The sequence below is a fragment of the Vulpes lagopus genome, chromosome 16 (assembly GCF_018345385.1).
Source record: "Vulpes lagopus strain Blue_001 chromosome 16, ASM1834538v1, whole genome shotgun sequence".
Classification (NCBI taxonomy): domain Eukaryota; kingdom Metazoa; phylum Chordata; class Mammalia; order Carnivora; family Canidae; genus Vulpes; species Vulpes lagopus.
Genome location: NC_054839.1, coordinates 59,704,706 through 59,730,555, shown reverse-complemented (window position 1 = coordinate 59,730,555; position 25,850 = coordinate 59,704,706). Strand labels below are relative to the sequence as shown.

The window sequence follows — 25,850 nt, the reverse complement described above, 5'->3', positions numbered from 1 at the left end:
TCTTCGCGTTCTGTCAAGTCGGGAGGATCGGCCCCGCCTTTCCCCGCTTCCCCCTCTCCCGCTCCCTCCCGTCCCACCACCCCCTGCGGTGCGTGGCATGCTGGGAATTGTAGTTCCGCCGCCGGCTCTGCGTCTCGCGCGCCGCATAAAAGCGCCGGATCCGGTCGCGTCGGAGCACGCGGCCTGCCTCGTCGAGGGGGCGCGAGGGGGCGCGAGGGCGGGCGGCCCGCGGGGGTCCTCGCGAGAGCACGCGGGCGGCCGCCCCGGTCACGTGACCCCCGCTGGCCGGCGCCGCAGCGCCATTCCCGCCGCGCCCGGCAGCCGGCCTGCGCCTCCCCAGGCGCTGCTGCCACCTCGCGCTCGGAGGCGTCGCGGAGCGCGCTCCCCGGCGCCCTCCCCCTCCCCCTCCCGTCCCCTCCCGCCCTCCCCCGGCTCCCCCGCCCGAGCCTCGCCGCCGCCGCCGCCGCCGCCGCAGCCGCAGGAGTAGCCGCCGCCGGAGCCGCGCGCAGCCATGGCCGAGAACCCGGGCTTGGAGAACCACCGCATCAAGAGCTTCAAGAACAAGGGCCGCGATGTGGAAGTGAGTGTGTGCGCGCCGCGGCGGCCTGGGCCCCCCGCCCCGCGGCGGGCGGCGGGCGGCGGGCGGCGGGGCGGGCGGGGAGGGGCGGGGGCCGGCGGCGGGCGAGCCGGGCGGCGGGCGGCGGCGGCGGGGGCCGCGGGGCGGGGGGCGGGGGCGGCCCCGTCGCGCGGGCGCGGCCTGCAGCGGGCGAGGAAGGGCTGCGCGGCCGAGGCGGGGTCGGCTCCCCGCGCGGGGCTCCGCGGGCCGGGCCCGGGCGGCCGGAGGGGGTGGGGACCAGCCGGGGGCCGGGCAACCGACCTGCCGGCGGGCGGCGGTGGGGGAGGGTAGGATGCGCCGGGACCGCCGCCTGCCGCGCGGCGCCGCCGGCCTTGGAGCGGGCCCTTGGACGTGCACAATGGTGCCGCCCATTGTGCGGAGGCCCCGGGGGCGCCGCGGGCCCCGGCTCCGCTCCCGGGACCTGTTCCCGGCGCCTGCCCGGGCTCCGGCTGGCGCGCGGGATGGCCGCGTCCTCGGCGCCTTCCACCGGCGCACACGGGATGCGCCGCCCCCGGGGCCTCGCGGGGCTCTGCCTCGCGTGGGGCCGCTGCTGGCACTTGCGGGCGGTTGCAAAACCGCGTACCCAGCGCGGTCGCTCGGTCGGCCGCCACTCCGCGTGTTGCCATTGTCTCGCTAAGGTGACACCAGCAGGTACTGTTTGCAAACTCGGCTTAGGGAGGCAGCGCTAGAGGTCTCTCTGCAGCTACGGAAAGCAACATAGTATGCAGGGCACTAACTTCCCTGGGACTCTGACCTCTGGGCTCGACGGGGAGGACGTGCTTGTAGGTCCACAGCGTCCTTTTCCAAAGCGAGGTGACATGATTTGCAGTTTTGGGATTCTTGAGAAAGGGCCGGTGGGACTAAGAAGCGTGCATGCCCCCCCCCCCTTGTCTTAGTGGTGGGAAAACGTTCAGCGTTCAGTTTTGTCCAGAAACACACACACAAAAAAAAACCTCAAGCGATTCTTTTTTTTTTACCCCCCAGAGCTATAAAACAGAATGCTAATTGGAAACAAGAAAAAAAAAAAAAAAGCTAAGGAAATACTGTGGAGTTCCCATTCGATTAACACAAGTGAAGGTCATCTGTCTCTCCATCCTGGTCCTGATTACATTTCTTTTTGTGAGAAATAATTCTAAGCAAAAGTGAAACTTTAGGAATAGCAGCAAGAAATTTGGGGACCGCCTCTCGTTACTGGTTCACTTGATGAGAGGAATTAACTGTGAGCTCTTTCCATCAGTAATTGTTTTTGAAGCTTTACCTCCGTTATAGAGCAAAACTTATGTAGTTTGGGAAATGCCCATAATTGTGTAGAAGAACCAATAACGTGGTTTCCTCTGTCGGATGTTGATGCTGGGTTTTGTTTTATTATTTGGCCGTATTACTGTGTTCTGGGAGCTCAGTGCTACCCAGTCAGGACGCTTGGATGTGATGGGTATAGGATAAATGTTTGCTGGTGATCAGAATGTGATCAGTGACTTATAGGTGCCTGAAAAAGAGGATGGTTGCCAAGCCTTTTAGCCTGAAAATGTTGATCACATTACATTCCCCAGGATACATCAGGGTAACTAAGGCATGAAACAGCAGACACTACACTAAGAGCTTCATGAGATTTCATTTAATCCTTATAAGAACTTTATAAACTAGATATAGAATTATCCCTACTTTACAGGAGGAAAGTACTTTAGGCCAGGACACGTGAGCGTGCTTATGTAGCATATAGAAGGTCCCTAAGTGGCAGCGAGCATTCATTCACTAATTGTCACTTGGACGTCTCACAGTATTAGGTCTTGGGGATACAGAGGAGACTAAAATTCAGCCTGTACCTCAAGAAGTTTACGGTTCAGTGGGAGTCATAGAAAAGTAAACTGATAATTGCAACGCAATTCATTGATAAGTACATCCCGGGAATATTCTAACTTGAGGCCGAGCAGTCCAGGGAGATGTTGTGGTTGATTCCTAGTGGATGAATTGGAGTAAGCTGATCCTGAAAGGTGAAAGAAAGTTGGCCCAGTAAAATGCAGGAAAAGGGAGGGCGCAAGGAAGGGGCATTGCAGGCTTGGGGGAGGAGTAATTGGGCAGCCCTGAGAGAATGCGGTAGGACTGCTGCGAGAGAAGGGAGTGTGACTAAAGGGTGAACTGGGGTCAGATCTGATAAGGAGGTGCCTCTGCTTTGGATTTAGGTATAATCAAGACTAGACACTGTACGTAATGTAGTTTTATCCATTAGAAACTGTGTTAGGTCAGGCTTCCACGACAAGTTAGACTTGTGACTAGTTGAGATTATTCGGTATTTAAAACAGTGAGATGCCCTTTGATGAGATAGGATTCCTACCTTAACCTTTTCATGTACAGGATCGAGGAAAGATGAAACATTACAAAGTATGCAAGCAGCTGATACACGAATAAGATGCTGGATGCAAATATAAAATACATATTTTCCGAAGAAAACTCACAGGAAATTGTGAATGGGAAGAACGTTGAGGAAGAGAGTAATTTCAAGAAAGACTTCCTAGAAAAGATGTGAATTTTATAGGAAGTATGTGCTAAACTTGACCAGAGCACAAAAGAAATTAGTGAATAAAGACCCAGGTGAGAAGAAAGAATAGATTCGGGAGTGAAGAGATGAAACTTCCATATAGCGCATGGTGGCCTGAGAAATATGCCCGCAGCGCAGAGTTGCTTGGACACTTCTTGATAGGGAGATCTGAGGGAATTTATTCCGGAGTCACGTTAGAGGTACAGTGTGGGTAGAGTGGTGGAAAAAGGCGTGACTGGCAGTAATATCTAGGATTAATTCTGGAGGAATGATGCCCTTATCCCATATGTAAGGAGGAATTTTCAAAAAACATTGAGATTGGGGATGGTCATAACACGGAATGAGAATTTGAACTTCCTCTACCGCCGCCTCTTCCTTTCTCTTCCTCTTCTTCATAAAACTCACAGTAGAGCAAGGGGATAAAAACTTATTCTGAGGTCTGTAGATACAGATAGGGGAGGAAGTAATTATCCCGGATAGCAGTTTGGCGCTTTAGTAGGAGGAATGGATTTTGTAGCTAAAACTAGGGAATACGTTGTGGAAAGGAAGCTCCTAATTATCTTCATTTGCTCCGGAATGTGTGTTTTAATACTAGTCTTTTTTATGTAAGGCATTGTTCTTAGGCTTCCCCCCGCCCCTTAAAAAAGTATTTAAAACTTTTCCAAGACACAGAAAAATGCACAAATGGAAATGTTAAATTCAATGAATAGTTATAAATCAAACACTCTGGTAATTGTCACCCAGGTCAACTTGCTTTTACTTGTTCCCATATGCCTCAAGAATATAACATTTTTATCAATAACAATAACTAATAGCAATTATTTTAAAAATCTTAACACTTTTTAAGACTTTGCAATATACCTATATACTTATATACTCAGTATTTCATATGGATTCGTCTTCGCAACAATCCTATGAAGTATGTACTATTATTATCCAGATTCACCGCTGAGGAAACTTGAGGCCTACGATTCTTAAGTAACTAGCTCTCCGTCATCAGGGGTAGGTGGCAGGACCTAGACTTGTGGTGAAGCAGGATGACACTAATGCCAGAACTCTTGCTCACCATTCTTTACTGTCTCTCCACTGCATGGAGCCTCAGATCTCACTTTATGGAACACATCTGAACGTTAATTAGTGGGGAAAATACTTAAGAAATCTTGGCTATTTCACAGAAATTCCTATCTTGGTATTTTAGAACCTTGCTGATAAAAATTTCTGATATCATTTGATTTATGTGCCTCTTTTTCCTTTTTACTCTCACAAAGTTTCCTTATTAATGAGCTAGTTAGTTTCACCAAAAAATAACAACCACTGTCCTTGGGCCTTAACCCTTAAATTTTATGCTTAAGTTTCTGATATTGGGGATAATATGTATTTTCTCATCTGCAAATTAGACCAGCATTACCAGACTCAATTTTCTGTCTTTTGGAGCTTCTGTTGCTAAGTGGTACTACCTAATTGCTTAAGCTTGAACCCTTATTCTTGACTCCCTTTTCTTCCTTTCCTTCACTTTTCTATATTGGTCAGTTATCTGAAGAGCCTTCGTATTTTACCTTCAATACCAGCCGTACTACAGCTGCGCTGGTTTGGGCTGCTGTCACTTTCACCTGCGTGAGTATGCTGGTGCACCCGGGTGCCCTGTCGCCAGCATCTTCCCTTCCAGTGGACCTTGTGGGTTGCTGTTTCTGAAATCTTTTTGTATTAACTTTCTTGGTAAGATCATTCCCATTGCCCTCAGGGTAAGAGGAAAACTTAAGATGCCACACACAATCCCTTTTATCTTCTTTGTACCAGCTGTGAGAAAGGACTGGAGATGGTGTGTGATTTTCTCTCCATGCCTCTGCACACGCTCTTCTCTCGTGTACCTTCTTTTGCTGTTTAGAGGGGCTAAACTCTTTCACTCTGGCAAACTCTTTCTTCACTCAGACTGCTTCCTGCATTTCTGGAACAGCAAGATTATAATTCTGCCACAAGCATGTCATCCTAGTTCAAGAAAACAAACTCTTCAGAAGGGCTTTTCCTGACTGACCAATAACATATTTAGTACTATCAGTCCCTAGTTTTTTCTTTCTAGTGCTTTCCTAGGTGAGTTTTCCTTTACCTCCTTGGGATAAATTGCTATGATCTACAACAAATCCTGTGTGTGTGTAGCTATTAAAGTGTGTGGGCTCTGGGGAGGAAGCTGTGGGGATGGGGCAACTGGGTGATGGGCATCAAGGAGGGCTCTTGATGGAATGAGCACTGGGTGTTATATGCAACTGATGAGTCACTAAATTCTGCCCCTGAAACCTATAATACACTGTGTGTTAACCAAATTGAATTTAAATTAAAAAAAAAATTTCTTCAGGGGTGCCTGGTGGTTCGGTCAGTTAAGCCTCTGCCTTCGGCTGGAGTCAGGATCCCAAGGTCCTGGGACCAAGCCCCACCCACATCCCTTTCCCTGCTCAGGTGGGAGCCTGCTTCCCCCTCTCCCTTTGCCTGCTGCTCTCCGTGCTTGTGCTCTCTCTTTTTCTCTGTCAAATAAGTAAATAAAATCTTAAATTTTTTTTTTTAAAGTATGTGTGCTCCATAAAGAAGCTCACTGAGGGTAGAGAGTTTGGGCTGTGAGTGGTCATTTAGTGACCAGTCTATAAAATTTAACAAATATTCTGGGAAGAGAGACTAGATAATATACTTAAAAACACCGTACATTTGGGAGTGAATGGTACTCTATGATTTTAGGATTTCAGTAATTTCTTTTGGTGTTGACTCCATGGCATTGATACCGTTGCCTAGCCCTCCTTTGACAGTCTGTTCTGCTATAATGTATTTCTGTAACATGAACTAATTCATATTTGAATGCTGAAGAGGAATGATGTTAACATAGAATTCATGTTGATTCATATTTGATTTTTGAGTTGCTTTTTACCAACACATTGATAGCACTTGAACATGAACACGTGAAGTACAGAAACACAGTTGAACACAGCAAGTCTGAGCGCACCCACATTGCTCCTTCACCCATAACCTACCTCTAGGCTCCATTTAGCCCTGCGTTCCATCCTAAAGGTGCTTGTAGCCCTAACCATCTTGATGTATTTTCTTTTTTTCTTAATTTCGCAGACCATAAAGTTTTTCGGGAATTCTCACACAGCAGATAGGTTATAATTATCTTTATTTGAACTCACTAATGGCATAAAATTTCTTCTCATCCTTCTGCCTCATTGATTACTCCTTTTTGGTTGATATTGCCAACTCTTCTCCCTACCTACTGAGTGTAGGCATGTCTTAGGATTCCGTCTGTGGCTCTTTAGATTGTTTTTCTTACCCACATCCAGCAGCTCTCTTGATTTTAACTATCATTTCAGCGTGGGGGACTTAAATCTGTTTTAAGCATCTGCTGGAAATTAATCACATGAACATCACATCAGCTTCTTGAGTTCAAAGTGTTTAAAGCTATGTTCTGCCTTTTTTTCTTTTTTCTGTTTATGGCATCATCACCCTCACTGTGACCTGAACTTGAAACTTGAGAGGCTTCTTGGACTCCTTCCTCATCTTCCACATTCGGTCAGATGTCAGTCATGTAGCTTGAATCTCTGTGCTGTCTCTGGGTTTTGGCCCTGCCTCTCTATTCACTGCCTCCAGCCCACTTTCAGGCTTAGTACTTATCATCTAGCAATTTAAAAGTTTTGCCCCCAAAGTGGTGGTCTTTCTCCAGTTTATGAGATCTTTCAGTGAGTCTGCTACCTGATAATTTTTCCAGATTCCACTTTCCTCCCTCCATCCCTTTCTGCCCCTTTAAGCTCTAGCAACACTGAACTTCTTATATGCTTATACATAATCTGGAATCCCGCCCTCCACTGCTTGCCAATGCTATTTCTATTCTCAGGGCTATCCTGCTGACTGGAATATCCTTCCCTGCCTCCTGTTGCCTGGCTAATTCCTACCCCTCTTGAAATACTCCACTCTGGGTGTAGCTCTTAAGAGAAATCTTTCTGAATCTCCTCATCTTCCCAGGTTGAGTTAGGTACCATTCTTCGCTCCTGAATCTATCTTTCTCATTGCAGTTATGATCATGCATTTCAATTATGTTTTCTTTCTCCTACTAGATTGTGAACACTCTGAGCACATTTGCCTGCTTCTTAGTACAGGGGCTGGAACAATGTAAGCACTAAAATATTTCTTGAATGAATGTATCTGTGCTAGGTGACACCAGCACAATAATTTTCTTAAAATACATTTTTGAACTGAAACTTTTAATCTTTTAGTGCCTTTTCCTATTGCTTTCCAAAATAAGTTCAAGCTTTTTATTATGATAGGTAAAGTATTGGGAGATTAAGACACATGCATAGTGAAATAATTTTAAATTTTTTCTTATTTTTTTATTTTATTTTTTTGAAATATTTATTTATTTATTTTAGAGTGAGATCAAGTGAGGGAGGAGGAGAAAGAGTTGTAAGCAGATTCCATGTCAAGGGCAGTGCCTGTCTTGAGGCTTAATCCCCCAACCCCTTGATCACAACCTGAACCGAAACCACGAGTCAGACACTTAACAGACTGCACTACTCAGGTGCCCTCTTACTTTTTAATCATAGAAATATTCCAATATGTAGGGAAGTAGGGAGAATAGTATAATTCCATATGTATATCACTTCCATTTAATAAGTAACAGCTTGCTCTTTTTTTCATCTTTTATACCATCTACATATATAACAGACATCATGACATTTTACTCTTGAAGACTTAAGGCTACTTCTGTAAAAACAATAATGCATTCTTACATAAATACCATATCACCCTGACGCAATAATTTCCTAATAACATCTAATCTAGTCCACATTTAAATTTCCGCAGTTGTCCCGTCTTTTTCTTTCTTTCTTTTTTTTTTTAACATTTAGTCATAAGAACCAGGATTAAACAAGATCAGATCACATTTGGTTATGTTTCCTAAGTCTCCTTTGACCAAGAACAGGCTCTTCCCACCATTTTTTTATTGTAATAAAATATACATAACCTAAAATTTACCATTTTAAAACTATTTTAAGTGTACAGTTCTGTGGCATTAGGTACCTCCACATTCGTTGTGTAATGATCATCACTGTTCCATCTCCAGAACTTTTTCGTCTTTCCTAACTGAAACTCTGTCTCTATTAAACAGGAACTGCATTCCCTTTCTCCTCAGCCCCTGACAACCTTCCTTTGACATTCTGTCTTTATGAATTTAATTCCTGTAGGAACCGCATATAAGTAGAATCATATAATATCTGTCCTTTTGTGACTGGTTTATTTCTTTCAGCATAATGTCTTCAGGATTCATCCATGTTGTAGCATGCGTCAGAATTTAGTTTCTTTTATTATGACTGAATAATATTCCTTGTATGTAGGTACCACGTTTTGTCCATTCATTTGCTGATGGACTTGGGTTGCTTCCACCTCTTGGCTATTGTCCCCCAACATTTTATAAATGCTGTTAATTTGTTGAAGAAATGAGGTCAGTTTTCTTGTATTAAGTTAAACCACATGAAATTTCCATTTTTGAAGTTAAAAGTATCTGTCAAATATCACCAGTTTCATATGGTTCAGCCTAACAAAATGACCTAATTACTAGATTTGTCTGTTTCTTTGTTCCTCCTGTAACTTGCTCCTCTTATTTCTTAGCCACCTCTGGATTTTCTGTAAACTGGAGGTTAGTTTTAGAGGCATGATTATCTTCAGTTTAAACATTTTTTTTTTATTTAAAAAAAAAAAACTTCCATTGGTGATGCTATGTATTTCAGACTATATCCCAGTAGTGGTGCTAATATCAGTCAAAGAGTTCAGATGATAAAGAGTAGATAAAGATAGTTTAGATAAAGAATTAGGGGTACCTGGGGGGCTCAATTGGTTAAGGGTCCAACTCTTGATTCCAGCTCAGATCATGATCTCAGGGTTGTGAGAGCAATCCCTGTGTCGGACTCCATGCTGAGTATGGACTCTGCTTAGGATTTTCTCTCTCCCTTTCTCTCTGCCCCCCCCCCCCTTTAAAAAAAAAAAAGAATAGTTTAATGTTATAATGTCATAGTCATTACATTTGGTGAAATGAATTTTAGTTATTTGGGTAAAATGTGACATAGACTGGGTAACATTTGAAGTGAAAAGAGTAATCTGACATCTTGGTATCCAACAAAGGAGTTAGAAAATGTATCTGGAAAATCTAACTTCAAAGTCTGTGGCGTTTTCTTTCCATGACTGACACTATTCTTAAGTTACTTTGGTTTCTTAGCATAAAGTTTGGCTATATTCTCATTTCCAAGGCTCTATTCCTTTACTTTGAAGATAAGGCAATAGTGTAGGGAGGATATAGCTGTACTTTCAGCATTTTTGCCACAAAAGAAAAATTTTGTCAAGGTGCCTGGGTGGCTCAGTTGGTTAGCTGTTTGCCTCGGGCTGGGGTTGTGATCCCGGGGTCCTGGGATCAGGCCCCACATGAGGCTCCCTGCTCAGTGGGGAGTCTGCTTCTCCCTCTCCCCCTGCTGTTCCCTACCACTTGTGCTCTCTGGTGCGCGTTCTCTCTCTCTTTCTCTCTCTCTCTGTCTGTCAAATAAATCTTTAAAAAAATCTTTGTCACAGCCTAGGATACCAACATTAATAGTTAAAATGTGATAAAAATAAATCATGACTATATTTATTTGGAATTAACCTTTCTAAATGGTTGTGTTTCTGGGCTATAAGTTTATTTGTTTACATATACATACCAAACTTTCTGTTATTTTGAAAGGTCAGTGTTTCTGAAAATGTCCTATACATTTCTCTACATTCTTAAATAGAATATAATTTATTTTCTTGTTTCTTGAGAATCACCATTGTGCATATGGACATCAGTTTTTACTTTTATTTAAGTAATGCCATTAGGTTCTTAGATTTTATCCTTAATTTCTAAGTTTAAGGAGTTTTTGCTCTTCATAATTCCTTTGTCCTTCCCTTGCACAGTCTGTCAGCTTTCTCTTTTTTATTTTTTATTTATTATTTATTACCCTGGAATTATGACCTGGGTGGAAGGCAGGTGCTTACCCAACTGAGTCATTTAGGCACCCTGTCAGCTTTTTCTTTGATATTGTCAGTGTGTTAACCTATAGTAGTTCCTCTCGTCTCCTTTAATTTAATGCTTCATATATCCTGGTGACTTGAATAATAGATTTATCACTTATATAGCATTTGCTATGGGCTGAGCAGGCATTGTTAAGGCCAAAGATAATAAGTATAAATAACATTGTCCTTGCTCAGTTTAGTCAGAGACTGATACCTAAGCATATACAATTGACTCCTGAACAATGTGGGGGTTAGCAGTGCCCATTTCTGTGCTGTCAAAAATTCACATATAACTTTGGATTCCCCACTTAACTACAGATACCCTGCTGTTAACTGGAAGCCTTATGGATAACATAAACAGTCAACCAACACATATTTTGTATATGTATGTATTATATAGTTGTGTTCTTAGAATAAAGTGAGCTAGTGAAAAATGTTATTAATAAAATTATTAGGAATAGAAAATACATTTATAGTGCTGTAAAAAAAATTGTGTATAAGTAGACCTACATAGTTCATACCCATGTTGTTCAAGGGTCAGCTGTACTCTGTGTACAGCATGGTAAGTTCTGTGATACAGGTATGTAATTTGCAAAGTACTATGAGAGCATAGAGAAAGAGAGTGACCATGCCTGGGGAAATTGAATGAAGTTACACAGAAGATCACATTTGAGCTAGGTCTTGAAGAATGTGTAGGAGTTTGCCAAAATAGAAAGAAAAACAACATAACAGTGAAAATGTCATGGAGTCTTAAAGGTGTGATGTGTTCAAACAGTAGTTGATTTGGTAGCCTTAGATACATTCTCTTCTTTTGGAAACCATTCAGATACGGCCAATTTCTTAGGAAGCTACTCTTCTGCCATTGGGTATCTTTTGGGGAGATTTTTAATCTAAGTGGTCCTGTCTTCTTTCGTTGATTAAAGTGTCTTTTTCTGTTTAACACAACACCAGTCAAATGCTGTCCTTAGCATGTTAATCTTAACTGAGCTGATACTGGGACCTGAGTGATTCAACTTGGCAGAAGTACTATGAAGAAGTCTTTTTATTAATTCCCACCACTTAGATCTGTGGAGTTGTTTTCATCCCGAGTTTTTCATAGATGAAATTCTATAGCTTTTCCTTTGCTTCTGTGAATTGCTCTATATTTTTTTTCAGTGAATTCTTCTGTGCCTCCCTCCCCCTTGTTTCTTAAACTAACTCAAGTCTGTTTTTATTGTTTGAAACGTAACTCTAATTTAAGGTGACCAAATGTTCTGGTTTGCCCAGGACTGAAGGAGTTCTCAGGACATGGGACTTTCAGTGTTCAAATCAGTAAATTCCTGAGCAGACCTTAACAAGTTGGTCACTTCACTGTAATTGAAACAGTTTGGGAGTGAAGATAATGAGTTTGGGGAACCAAATGTTCAGATGGAAATATCCAGTATGCAGCTGAAAATAATGTGTGCAGAACTAGCTTGCTTTGGTTATTCACTCAGCAGCTATTTGAATTCTGAACTAAGTATGAGAGAAAACAGTGGAAAATAATAACCAGTAACTGTTGAGCACTCACTATGTACAAGGCACTATGCTTAGAATAATAATAGTAAGTAGTAATGATTAGATAATTGCCATTATACAGTTTGTTTAAAGACCTACAACTAGGAGGAGGCCGACCTGGAATTCAGTCCTAGATTTCCTACTTTAAAACCCTCTTCCTTTACTAACCATCCTTCTGCTCTGCCTCAGGACTCCCAGTCAAGGAATGTGTTGATTAATATGGAAATGAAGTAACAGCAAACAAATGCTTAGAATGGAAGTGTGTAAAGAGAACATTGGGCACATAGAGGAAGATTCAGCATGAGAGAGCCAGAGAAGGCTTCATGGAGATGATTGTTCTTAAGCTGAAACTGGAAAAATATAGGTCTTTCTTTGATAGTAAATCTTGGGTGGGCCTAGAGATAAGAGACAGCATGAAATATCCTGGAGAATAAAGTAAATCAGTTTTTTCTTACAGGTGGAGTGACTGGAACGTTGGATAGAATAGACGGGCCAGATTGTGAAAGACCTCTCCTGCATTTTGTGCATTTAAAACTGTTGCTTCAGTTATGCCATAGGAGATAGATTGGTGAGGGTGAGAAGGGAGCTGGGAAGAACAGTGAGAAAACGGTCAGGGGTCTTAGAGAGATGAACAGTCTAATAACAGCACTGGTGTTGGGGTCCAAAGGCAGGAAAAGATTAGAACTGTTGTGTGGCATATGTTACCTTCTATTTTTTTTTTTTTTAAGATTTCTATTTATTTATTAAAGAGAGAACTGCACATGTGCACTGGCAGCGGGGAGGGGCAAAGAGAGAGGAAGAAGCAGACTCCCTGCTGAATAGGGAGCCCAACGTGGGCCTTGATCCTAGGACCCAGGGGTCATGGCCTGAGCTTAAGGAGGATGCTTAACCAACTGAGACACCCAGGCGCCCCTGTATGTTACCTTCTAGAACAGAGGTTGGTGAACTTTTTTTTTTTTTTTTTAATAAAGGTCCATAATATTTTTCAAAGCCTAAGTATTTTAGGCTTTGAAGGCCATACTATTTATGTCACAACTATTCATCTCTGCTGTGAGCATGAAAGCAGCCATAGACAATAGGCAAACTGATGGGTATGGCTGTTCCAATAAAGCTTTATTGATAAAATCAGGTGGCAGGCTAGATTTGGCTTGTGGGCTAGATTTAGCTCATAGGCTGTAGTTTACCTAACCTCTTCCTAGGATATGGCCAGTAGTGAAGATTTGGAAGATAGGTCAGGCAATGATTTGAGTAATTAAGATGCTAATATAGATGAGAGTTCTTAGGTATAAGAAGAAGAGAGACCAGGGGAGGAAAGAACCCAAGGAAGCACACCATCCTAGGGCACTAGTGAGAAAGCCACTGAACAAGAAGTCTGTAGGAAGCTTACAGCAAAGTGGTATATTAGAACTTAGCGGGGGAGAGTTTCCTGAAGGATGGGCAATAGTTACACTATCAGTGCTACTGAGAGGAGAGGTATGAGGAAGGACCTGAAGTGAGCCATTCATTATATTTGGCAATTGGGGCCAGGGAAAAGTGGAAAACCAAACAGTGGAGGAGGCTGGGAGCTCGATTATGATGGCGTGAGAAGTGAATTGGAGCCGAGGTAGTAGAACCAGTAACTAGAAACTCAGTTTAAAAATTTGGTAGCCATGGGAAGGAGGAACCACAGGTTTGTGTGAGGAGGAAGTAGGGTTAAAGAAGGCTTTTTGTTGTTTCTTGTTTAGAGGTATGGAATTGACTCTTGTTTGTAGGCTGAATTGAAGAAGCCAGAGCAATAGAGTTAAGGATCTGGCTAGAAAAGGAGTAAACGATTGAGCCAAGAGTAAGTAGGGAGCTGTTAGGAAAGTGATATAAGAAATATAAGTTGTGGTTAGATTCTGAAGAGCCTCAGGTGGAAAGGACTTGAAGATGAACAGAGGGGAATGAGGATGTGCTGAAGGTAGGGTAGGGAAACTTGAACAGATTATACCTAATGAAAAAAAAAAGATTATACCTAATGGCCTCTATTTTCTCTGATGTGATTCTCTCTGGGGAATAAAGGGCCTAAGAGAGGAAAAGGTTTTTCAGAAATCCAGGATATTTGGGGAGCAAAATATCTAGGAACAAGGGACCCAGATGAGTAACTATAGTGTTATTTTGATAACAGTTGTAAGCAATTTTCAGTTAATTGTCTCAGAATTAGCTATAAGTGCTTTTTTTTTTTTTTTTTTTTTTTTTTGTAAGTTCATTTTGGATTCTAGTTAGGAGACACCTGGGTGGCTTAGTGGTTGAGCATCTATCTCCCTTTGGCTCAGGGAGTGACCCCGGGGTCCCAGGATTCAAGTCCTGCATCGGGCTACCTGTGTCCTTTGCCTCTCTGCCTGTGTTTCTGCCTCTGTCTCTGTGTCTCTCATGAATAAATAAATGAAATCTTATTTAAAAAAAAAAAAGATTATAGCTAGAATGGTTAAGCCAAATTCTAAGTGTAGAGGTAATATTCAGTTGAATCATAAAAAAATTGAACTAGCAGGAATGTCAAGATTTAATGAGTCCAAACCTCATTTTCCACAGATGTGGAAACTGAGGACATAGAGAAAGAATGAATATTGTCTACTCATCTAGTTGGTACCCAGAGTTTCTTAAATTCCAGTACTTGTATTATTTAATACAACACACTTAAAGATGACAAAAGCTATAGTTTATATATTTAAAGTAGGCTCCATGCCCAAACATAAGGCTTGAACTCATGACACTGGGATCAAGAGTCACATGCTCTACCGACTGAGCCAGCCAGGCTCCCCGACAAAAGCTGTATTTTAGAAAACTTCCAAATACATGCGAAGTACAGAGAATGAGATATTGAACTGCCATGTACCATTTAAAAACAAGATAAATTATGGCCAGTCTTGTTCACTTATATCCCTAAGCACTTCATCTTCCTCTGGATTATTTTGAAGCAAAATCCAGACAGCATCTTTTTTTTTTTTTTCTTAGAGCGAGCAAGCGAGCAGCAGGGGGAAGGGCAGAGGAGAGAGACAATTTTAGTGGGCTCCATGCCTGGAGCAGAGCCTGAAGTGGGGCTCAGTCTCACAGCCCTTGAGAGCATGACCTGTGCTGAAATCAAGTCGGACACTTAACCGACGGAGCATCCCAGGCGCCCCCAGACATCATCTTCTATATGTCAGTGTTTTAACATGTATGTCTAAAAGTTAGGTCAGTTGTTTTTTTTTTTTTTTTTAATTTTTTTTAAATTTTATTTATGATAGTCACAGAGAGAGAGAGAGAGAGGCAGAGGCAGAGACACAAGCAGGCTCCATGCACCGGGAGCCCGACGTGGGATTCGATCCCGGGTCTCCAGGATCGCGCCCTGGGCCAAAGGCAGGCGCCAAACCACTGCGCCACCCAGGGATCCCCAAGTTAGGTCAGTTTTGACACCAATTCTAACTTTTGAGTTTTTCCACATACCAGGTAATTCTCCTACACCCGCTGGGTGTCCTGCAGTTCAGTTTAGTTCTGGCACTGGGTATCTGGTGATAGCATCGGATTCCACAATTTAAGGGCTTAGTTCTATAGGATTTTACCCCCTGCCCCCCACTGCCCTTCCCATCTACACCATAGATTGGAGGTTCCTACAACCACCACCTCCTTTTTATTTTGCTGGAGTGACTCACAAAACCCAGAGAAACCTTTTACTTACTAGATTACCAGTTTATTATATAAAGAAGTAACTCAGGAACAGCCAGATGGGAGAGATGCTCTCTCTTGGAGAGTGCCACTCTACCAGCATCTCCATATCTTCACAAAGGAAGCTCTCTGCATCTGGTCATTTTGGGTTTTTATGCAGCATGCTTGATTAAATCATTGGCTGTTGGTTACTGAAGTCAATCTCCAGCCTCTCTCCCCTCCTCAAGGTTGGGATGAGTGGGGACCGGAAGTTCCAGCCTTCTAATGACATGATTGTTTCACCAGGCAACCAGCTCCCATCTTTAGGTGACCTAAGGGGACTTTCCAAAGTCCCCTCAATAACACAATGAAAGACTCCTTTATAGTTGTCAACACTTAGGAAAGTCTAAGGGTTTTAGGGCCTAGGTGCCAGGAACACTAGCTGAAGATCAAATACATATTTCTTATTATAAATTGTAATATCACAGTAGGACATACAGTATTATCATACTTTAAAACCCCAAAACAGTAATTGTCATATCATTACCAAAATAAAAATGTACTTCTGATATGAAGTTTCAAAGTAAAAACATCTGCTGTCATACCACACATTTACAGACCAAAAGAACCCCTCTTGGTCAGTTGTTTGGGGTTGGGTGTGGCATAAAAAATTAGCATGTTAAACAATTTCTCCAGGGATCTCTGGGTAGCTCAGCAGTTTAGCACCTGCCTTCGGCCCAGGGCGTGACCCCAGGGTCCCAGGATTGAGTCCCACGTGGGGCTCCCTGCACGGAGCCTGCTTCTCCCTCTGCCTGTATCTCTGCCTCCCTGTGTCTCTCTCTCATGAATAAATAAATAAAATATTTAAATAAAATTTTCCTTCTCTACTCAAACTAAAAAGAAATAAAGGAATAATCTCACCTCTGTCAAAAAAGGTTGATGATAATGTGTAGTTAATCTTTACAGAATGGTATAGAAATTGTTACACAATGAGACTTTATGGAACTAAAGGTGTTTCCGTATTTGCAATATTTTGATAGTGATTTTCTTTCACTTTTTCGGATGAAAATGACCAGTGAATGCTATTATACATTATCAGAAAGATATTAAAGTACTGTGTATGTCTTTGAAACAGCTTGATGCATTCCAGTTTATTAAACCTTGACTTAAGAAAACAACAAAAAGTTTTCTTACCAAATGTATAAGCAAAAAAAAAAATGTAGAAGCATTAGAATAATCAAGTAGGACAGCAATGAATTTGTGCTATGGTCCTTCCCGTGTTGAAACACTGTGTTCTTTCTTTGCATTCACTATCTCAGAATTGCAAAGCTGGTAAAGATCAGCTTTTCTGGGTATCTCTGTGATGTATACAGAGAGTATTAAAGTAGACACTGTTGTCATTTTTCTGTACTTAAGATAACAGTGGAGAGACAAGGACACCTGGGTGGCTCAGCGTTTTAGCGCCTGCCTTCGGCCCAGGGCGTGATCCTGGAGTCCTGGGATCAAGTCCCTCGTTGGGCTCCCCACAGGGAGCCTGCTTCTCCCTCTGCCTCTGCTCCTCTCTCTCTGTCTTTCATGAATGAATAAATAAATAAAATCTTAAAAAAAAAAAAAAGTGGAGAGACAGCTGAAGACAATGGAGGAAGGTATCTGGATAGGCATTAAAATAAGAGATTGGATAATGTCTGCATCTTCCTCTCAAAATTCACGTATGGGAGAAAAAAGGAATTAGGTAGCCTGAGAAGGATGATCATGTTAGGTGGATATTGGGCTGTAGATGGTAGAGATGCAAACTTAGATGATAGAGGATGACGTACAAAGTGTATTATACAGTGTTAATCTCAACTAGCAGAGAGCCATGTACTATACAGTTAGTATCTTTTTTGTAAATTTGAACCTAATTTTGATAATTTGAATCTAATTCTATGATTATCTTATATATGTATCTTGGTTTTAGAATAAAGTATAAGAACATTTGTTGAGGCTTTTTAAAAATACTTTGTAAAAACAAATTTTTAATAACTTTAGCATCTGGTGTTTTAAAGAAAAACCTAGGAAGTGGATAGAATATTTTGGGAATGGTACTGCATAACACTGATTTGTGTACTAATTTGTATTAGTAGTTATTCACTTATTAGTTGTATTTATTCTGCTTTTATTTAAAAGTTAAATATATTTTAAGGAGCAAGAGAAGATGAAACTATAAATCATGATTTTAATGAGAAAATTTCAGCATTTAGATATATTCACAAATTTTAGGGAAAAAGTTTATAAACTGGTAATTCCCAATTAGGGTTATCACACTGTTTAATGATAAAATACAAATTTACTCCTGTATGAAAAGAAATTCTCATTGACTGAAATCCTTTAGTGAGAGTGACGATAATTTGGAATGCCTGGGTGGTACAGTTGGTTAAGTGTCTTACTCTTGATTTCAGCTCAGGTCATAATCTCAGGGTCATGAGATTGAGCCTCCGGCATCTGCTTAAGACTCTGTCCCTCCTCCTCTGTCCCCGCTCCCCCAGATAGATAGATAGATAGATAGATAGATAGATAGATAGATAAAAATTTTTTTTTAAGTGACAATAATTTAAAATGCTCCCTCACTTCCTTTGGACGGTTTACAGTTACTGTCATGGACTGTGGCTGCTGGCAGCGGTGTGGTTTTCAGTTATGCATTGAGTTTGAGAACTGTTTTTGCTACAAATAAACGAATTTGTATTTGGATGTTAAAGTTCTATAAGGGCTGAATGTTTGCTTTTGCTTTCTAAATTTTGTGAATGTGAGGCTAATACAAATACTTTTCTTCATCCTTTTGAGGTTTTGAAACTTTGGGAAGGTGGGATACTTGACAGACTTGGAACTAAATTAATCTAGATTTGGAATACAGAGGGAGAAAAAACATAGACTGTATACTGTGATTATGATATAGTGCAAATAGCACTGTCACTGGATATGACTCATCCAACTTCAGATTTAACATTGGTTGTGTAGACCACCCTTTTTTGATGGAAAAAGATGGAGCAGAGGGAAATAAAAATGAATGAAACAAGATCCCTGCTGTCAAGGGGCATTTAATCTAGTAGGGTAAATATTACAGCTAAAGATAACTATAAGGCAGAGTGCGGTGGTTTAATAAAAGAAAAGATAGTTTGAGAACAAAGAGGAAGATCAGGTGAATTCCAGCCTTGCTGATTTGCCAGAGCTTTATAGCAGAGCTGACATGAGTTGGACTGAACATTTATTTCACGGTTTGAACACATGTTGAATTAGAATAGCAGAGAAAAACAATTTTTTAAAAAGATTTTATTTATTCATGAGAGACACAGAGAAAGAGAAGCAGGCTCCATGCAGGGAGCCCAATGTGGGACTTGATCCTGGACTCCAGGATCACGCCTTGGGCCAAAGAGACGTTCTCACCTGCTGAGCCGCCCAGGCGTCCCACAGATTTTTTTTTTTTTTAAGCTAATTTGTGATCATCTGTGAATGAATTTCCCTTTGAGCATGAAATTCTGTGGATCTAGAGCTCCCTTCCTCTCAGGAACAGAAAAGGAGAAGGAAGCAGAAGAGAAACTTAGTTTTAAAGTTTGAATTTACAACCCTGAAGAAACCAGGCAGCTGGATATCCTGGCCTAGGTGTTACAGGAGCAGCCTAGTTGTGACTGTTGGCAGGTGTTGAATTCAGGCAGTAGCTCTAGATCCTGGGACTGGTATGGCATGAAATCCCACCCCTCACCCCGCGTTGTATCGGAAAGGAGAAATTGGAGCTTCAACTTTCTTCTGTTACCAGGGAGACACTAAGACAGTTCTAGCGAAGAAATAGTTCTGGTGCCACAGATTTTCAGAACATGACTACTTTGCGTGTGCGCGTGACATAGAAGATACCTGTTGCCTAGAGGTGTTTAGGGCTCTTCAGAAAAGATCCGGCATCCTCTTGCTCTTTTTGTTCAGTTCCTCTACCTAATAGACTTTAATAATGTTAGTTTGGCTTCGTAACAGTACTGTAAATAAAAATTTTTTTGCATGAGTATAACATTAAATAAGTATCACGTAAACAGCATTGTAAGTTTTATCCATAACACTTTTAAGGGTTAGTTATTGACTGCGTACAAATTTTTTTAATTATAGGGAATATTTATCAACTGCTGAAGTAGCAATAAGTAATACAACCAGTGCATAATACAGCTTTAATAGAAGAAAAAAATTAGAATGTTATTGGTAATTATGTATTATAGAAACATTAATCTTTGAAGCAAATTAATTTAGGAAGGGTTTTAAATAGTTTGAGCTTTTCTCAGTGGGATAATGAACTTGTTTTAAATTACAGAAGTAATACACACAATTGGTAATATAAATTCAAAGGAGGAAATGAAACGTGTTACCTTCACTTGCCATCTCTCTATGCAAGTAACAACTGCTTTTAATAAACTTTATTGGGGTATATTTATCCATCTTAAGTAATTAGCTTGACGAGTTTTGACAAATGATTACTTCCTTCTAGGCACCATCACTGCCAAAATGTAGAATATTTCTCCCTCAGAAGTTCCCCTATGTCCGTTTGCAGTCCTTTCCAGCCCCAAATACTAATCTGCTTTCTCTCATCATAAATTAGTGTGCTTTTTCCACTATTTCATATAAAGGTAATGATAATACCTACTCCTTTGTGTCTGTGTCTGTAGTATAACATATATTTTTTTGTTTACTTGGAGTTCAGTATTGTTAATTGGTGACACATAGTCCATTCTGTGAATGTATCACAATTTGCTTTATCCATTCGCCTGTTACTGGACATTTGGGTTCTTTTCAATTTTTGGCAGTTATGTGTAAAACTGCTATGATACTTGTTTACAAGTCTCTGTAGGTATTTTTTTCTCTTGGATAAATCCCTAGGAGTCTAGGAGTAAAATGGCTGTATTATATATATGTGTGTTGTTAGCCTTATAAAAAATTTTGAAACTTTTCCAAAGTGGTTTTAGTATTTTACAATCCCACCATAAGTATGTGAGTTCCAGTTATTTTTTTATTTTGTTTTGTTTTGTTTTTGAGTTCCAGTTATTCCACAACTTCACCAATACTTGGTATTGGCAGTCTTTTTAATTTCAGCATTTAATGAGTATATGGTGGTATCTCATGGTTTTAATTTTTATTTTTCCAATGGCTAATGATATCTACCAGGTTTTTGTTGTTTATACACTTACAGGCTAGTCATATATCTTCTTTGTGTACTGTCTGACTTTTTTGCCTATTTTAAAGTTGGGTTGAAAAAAAAAAGTTGGGTTGATTTTTCTAATTACTAAATTGAGTTTTTAAATAATCTAGATACAAGTTCTTTGTCAGATATATGTATCATGAATATTTTCTCTCAATCTTTTGTTTGCCTTTTCATTTTCTTAAGTGTCTTTTGAAAAGCAAAAGTTTTAAAGTTTTGAAGCTCAATTTATCAATTTTTCTTTTATGGTTCATGCTTTGTAAAACCTTGTTTTTCTTATGCAAAGCTTTTTTTTTTTTTCCTTGTTTCCTTCTGGAATTTGTTACTTTCATTTTTTCATTTAGGTTTATGGTTCATTTCAAATTAATATTTGTATGTACCATGAGAAAAGTTGTTACAACACTTCAATTACCTGGCACTTTTGTTGAAAATCAGTTGACACATATGTATGGTTCTCTTTCTGAACTCTATTCAGTTTTACTGATCTGTATGAATATCCTTATGCCACTACCTCACTGTCTACTGCTCTAGCTTTATAGTACTCTTTTTTTTTTTTTTTAAGGGGCAAAAGAGTTTGTCATAAGCACATTGTTCTGAGAAAACATTTTTATTGAAAATATGGGAAGACTAAGTCTTGAAGTCAGCTTTTGTAATCTTCTATACCTTGTTCTTCCTTTATGAGATTGTTTTGGCTATATAACAGACATCATTGAACACTTTACCCAACAAGGTTAGGCTATACATTTACATTCTTCAGATTTTCATGGGACATTCTATAGGATAGGTCATATGTTGGGTCATAAAAGAAGTCTCAATAAATTAAAAGGTATTTAAATCACACTAAATATGTTCCTTGACCCCAGTGGAATAAAACTAGAAATCAGTAATAGAAACTTAGGAAATTCACAGATTATGTGGAAATTAAACAGCACACTTCTAAATAACCAATGGGTCAGTGAAATTACAAGGAATTAGAAGATGAAGAAGTTAGAAGAAAAAAGAAGAAATTTAAGATGGATAAAAATGAAAACGCAACATGTTGAAACTTACTGGATGAAGCTACAACCATGCTCAGGAAAATGTATAGCTATAAATACCTAAATTAAGGAACCCCTCTTTGGCTCAGTTGGTTAAACATTGACTCTTGGTTTCAGTTCAGGTCTTGAGCTCTGGTTCACGGAATGGAGTCCTGTGTAGGGCTCTGCCCCCGGGGCAGAGTTGCCTGGAGATTCTTTCTCCTCCCATGCTTCTCCCCCACTTTCCCCTCTTCTCCCCCTCCCTTCCACTTCACATTTTCTCTCTCAAATAAGTAAAATCTTTAAATAGATACATTAAAAATGAAGTATAAACTAACAGCAAACAGAAGATAGGAAATAATAAAGGTTAGAGAAGACAAAAATGAAATCAAGAATAGAAAAATAATAGAGGTAATCAATGAAATCAAAAGTTGGTTCTTTGAAAATGTCAACAAAATTGACAAACCTTTAGTTAGACTGATGGGAAAAAGAGAAAACTTAAATTATCTTACAGAAATAAATCCGATAATAAGGGAATACTGTGAACAATTGTATGCTAGCAAATTACATAACCTAGATGAAATGGAAAAATTCCTTAAAAAGACATGAACTACCAAAATTGACTCAAGCGGAAATAGAAAATCTCAATAGATTTGTCACAGGTAAAGAGATTGAATCCATAATCGCAAAACTTTCCACAAAGAAAAGCCCTAGACCAGAAGGAACCAGGAACATTTTCCAATTCATTCTATGAGGTCAGTATTATCCTGTTAACCAAACTAGACAAATGTATCACAAGAAAATAATATTACAAACCCATGTCTTTTATGAATATAGACACGCATATCCTCAAGAAACTGGGAGCAGGGATCCCTGGGTGGCGCAGCCGTTTGGCGCCTGCCTTTGGCTCAGGGCGCGATCCTGGAGACCCAGGATCGAATCCCGCGTCAGGCTCCCGGTGCGTGGAGCCTGCTTCTCCCTCTGCCTGTGCCTCTGCCTCTCTCTCTCTCTCTGTGTGACTATCATAAATTAAAAAAAAAAAAAAAAAAAAAAAAAGAAACTGGGAGCAAATAGAACTCAGCAATATAAAGAAGATTGTACATTATGACCAAGTAGATTTATCCCTGGGATGCAAAACCTGTTCTCCATATGAAAATCAGTCAACATAATATACCATATTGATAGAATAAAGGATAAAACCACATAATCTTCATAATAGGTACAGCTATAGCATTTGACAAAGTCCAGCACCCTTTCATAATAAAAATATTCAAACTGGGAATAAAAAGGAGCCTCCTCAAGCTCATAAAGAGCATCTATAAAGTATCTACAGTTGGTCTCATATTAATGGTGAAAGATGGAAAGAAAGTTTTCCCCCTAAGATCAGGAACAAGATAGAGATGTTCGTTGTTCTTTGTATTCAACATTTTACTGGAGGTTCTAATCAGGACGATTAGGCCATGAAATCTTTAAAAATTTAAAAAATAGAAATAAAAGCCACCTAGATCGAAAGTAAGTAAAACTATTCTCTATTTGAAAATGATATAATCTTATATATGGACAATCCTAAGGAATCCACAAAAAAACTACTGAAGCTCTAATATGTGAGTTCAGCAAAATTCAGGATATAAGATCATTATATACATAGCAGTTGTATTTCAGCACTGTCAATGAACAATCTGCAAAAATTTAAGAAAACAGTTCCATTCACAAAGAAATACTGAAGAACACTTAACAGAAGTTTAAGACTTCTACACTGAAAACTGTAACTTCATTGAAAGAAATCAAAGATCTAAATAAATGGAAAGACATTGTGTGTATGGTTTAGAAGAGTTAATACTGGTAAATTGAGATGCTCCCTACATGATGTACAGATTCTATGCAGTTCCTAACAGAGTCCAAATTGGCTTGCTTTTTCTTTCTTCTTTTTTAGCAGATTTTGACAGGTGGATTCTAGAATTTTTGTGGATATAAGTGACTCCAAATAGTCAAAACAATCTTAGAAAAGAACAAAGTTGGAGGACTCCTACTTAGCAATATCAAGACTTTTACTATACACCTACAGTAATCCATCCTGTGCAGTACTGGCATATGAATTGGGCCTCTGCCTCAGAATACACAAAAATTAATTCAAAGTTGATCAAAGATCTAAATGTAAGAACTAAAGCTATGAAAGTCTCAGGAGAAAACATAAGTGTAGATCCTCATAATCTCAGATTAAGCGGTGGTTTTTTTTGTTTTGTTTTGTTTTGTAGTATGACACTAAAAACACAAGTGACAAAAGGAGATATCCAATTGGACTTCATCAAAATTAAAACCTTTTGTACATTGTGGTGCCTGGGTGGCTCAGTGATTGAGTGTCTGCCTTCAGCCCAGAGTGTGATCCTGGTGTCCTGGGATCGAGTCCAGCATCAGGCTTCCTGCACGGAGCCTGCTTCTTCCTCTGCCTATGTCTGTGTCTCTGTCTCTGTCTCTGTCTCTCTCTCTCTCTCATAAACAAATACAATTTTTAAAAAATCTTTTGTACTTCAGAAGACACCAAGGCAGCCCACAGATGGGAGAAAATTGTATGTCTGATAGAAATTTTTATCTAGAATATATAAAGAACTCAGAAGTAAAAAGACGATCCAAGGGGCACCTGGCTGGCTTAGTTGGTGGCATGTGCAGTTCTTGGTCTTGGGGTTGTGAGTTCCAGCCCTACTTTGGATGTGGAGATTACTTAAATAAAATTTTTTTAAAAATCCAGTTTTTAAATGGGCACAGGACTTGAATAGAAAATTGTCTAAAGTTATACAAGTGGCTAATAAGCACATGAAAAGATTCTCAACATTATTAGTCATTAGGGAAATGCAGATCAAAACCACAACGAGATATCCCTTCATACACATTAGAATGGCTAAAACAAACACATAATACCAAGTATTGGGGGAGGATATATAGCAATTGGAAAACTCATACATTTCTGGTAGGGTTGTAAAATAATGTAGCCACTTAGGAAAACATTTTTGCAGTACTTCAAAATATAGAATTGCCATATAACCCAGCAATTTTACACCTAGATACATACCCAGGAGATACGAAAACGCATGTACACAGATGCTTATAGTCACATTATTTGTAATAGGCAAAATGTGGACACAACCCAGTGTTCATCAACTGATGAATGGGTAAATAAAGTGTGTATATTTATACAGTGGAATATTAGTAATAAAAACAAGTGAAGTACTGATAAATGCTACAACCTGGTTGAATCTCAAAAGCATTTTGCTAAGAAATGAGACAAAGGCCACATAGATTATTCCATTTATATGAAATGGCAGTCCATGGATACAGAAAGTAGATTAGTGGTTGCTAGGGTTTGTGGAAAAGTACAGAGAATGAATGATAAAGGGTGTGTGGTTTCTTTTATGACGAAAATGTTCTAAAGTTAGATAATGGTGATGGTGTACAACTCTGTACTAAAAACCCACTGAATTTATACTTTAAAGAAGTGCATTTTATGGTATGTGAAATATCTGAATAAAACTTAGAAAAAAGGTAACGTACACCTAATATATTAGCACAAGTTACGTAATGAAAGCATTTTCAAAATGGAAAATTATATGTAACAAGGGTAATGAGTTCTAGTATTTAAAGTCATTGGGATTTTTTTTGTGAAAGGGCAGTGTTGTTAAGTTTCAACAGTCTTTGAGAAAAAAAATCACTTAAGAAATGTCATCTTTTCTGGGAAATTCCTCTAATACTCCAAGGCAGAACTAGTTGGTGTTTCTAATGATTACACACATTGTTGCCCATACTTAAAGGCTAAGAAAAGCTTAAAAAACAAATTGTAGTCAGCACTAAAGTGGAGTATCTTTGAGTGGGATAAAATATGTATCTAGAATTCATGGTTCCTGTGCAGCTAGGTTGCCCTTTTCAGTCTGCATTCATCCCAGGAGGTGTTCTCTTCTCAATATTCAGGCAAGGGCTTATTAGTGGCTTTCTACCATAAAAATTAAGTGTTCAGGGGAAGTAAAAGGATTTCAAATTGAAAATATAGATCTCAATCTGTAGAAAAGGGAAATAAACATTGATGGCAACCTGCTTTGTGATACAAACTGTGCTTTTGTTAATGTTTATCTCATTTAATTCTCAGAACCACTTTTTGAAGTAATTTATTCTGCTTTTGAAAAGTGCTGTTATCTAGAGTAAAAACAGTAGGTGAAGCAAGATCAATGAGAAAAATGATGAGCTCAGTTTTGAATA

General features: G+C 39.9%; 1 protein-coding gene across 1 annotated transcript in view; it reads left to right on the top strand.

Annotated features, from left to right (window-relative positions):
• Nucleotides 1-389: 389 nt before the first annotated feature.
• Nucleotides 390-25,850, top strand: part of KPNA3 (karyopherin subunit alpha 3) — an 89,567-nt gene continuing 64,106 nt past the window's right edge. The window contains exon 1 of the mRNA XM_041731144.1: nt 390-580. Coding sequence (XP_041587078.1) covers nt 512-580 — 69 coding nt within the window. The 5' untranslated portion in view covers nt 390-511. The remainder of the gene's footprint in view (nt 581-25,850) is intronic.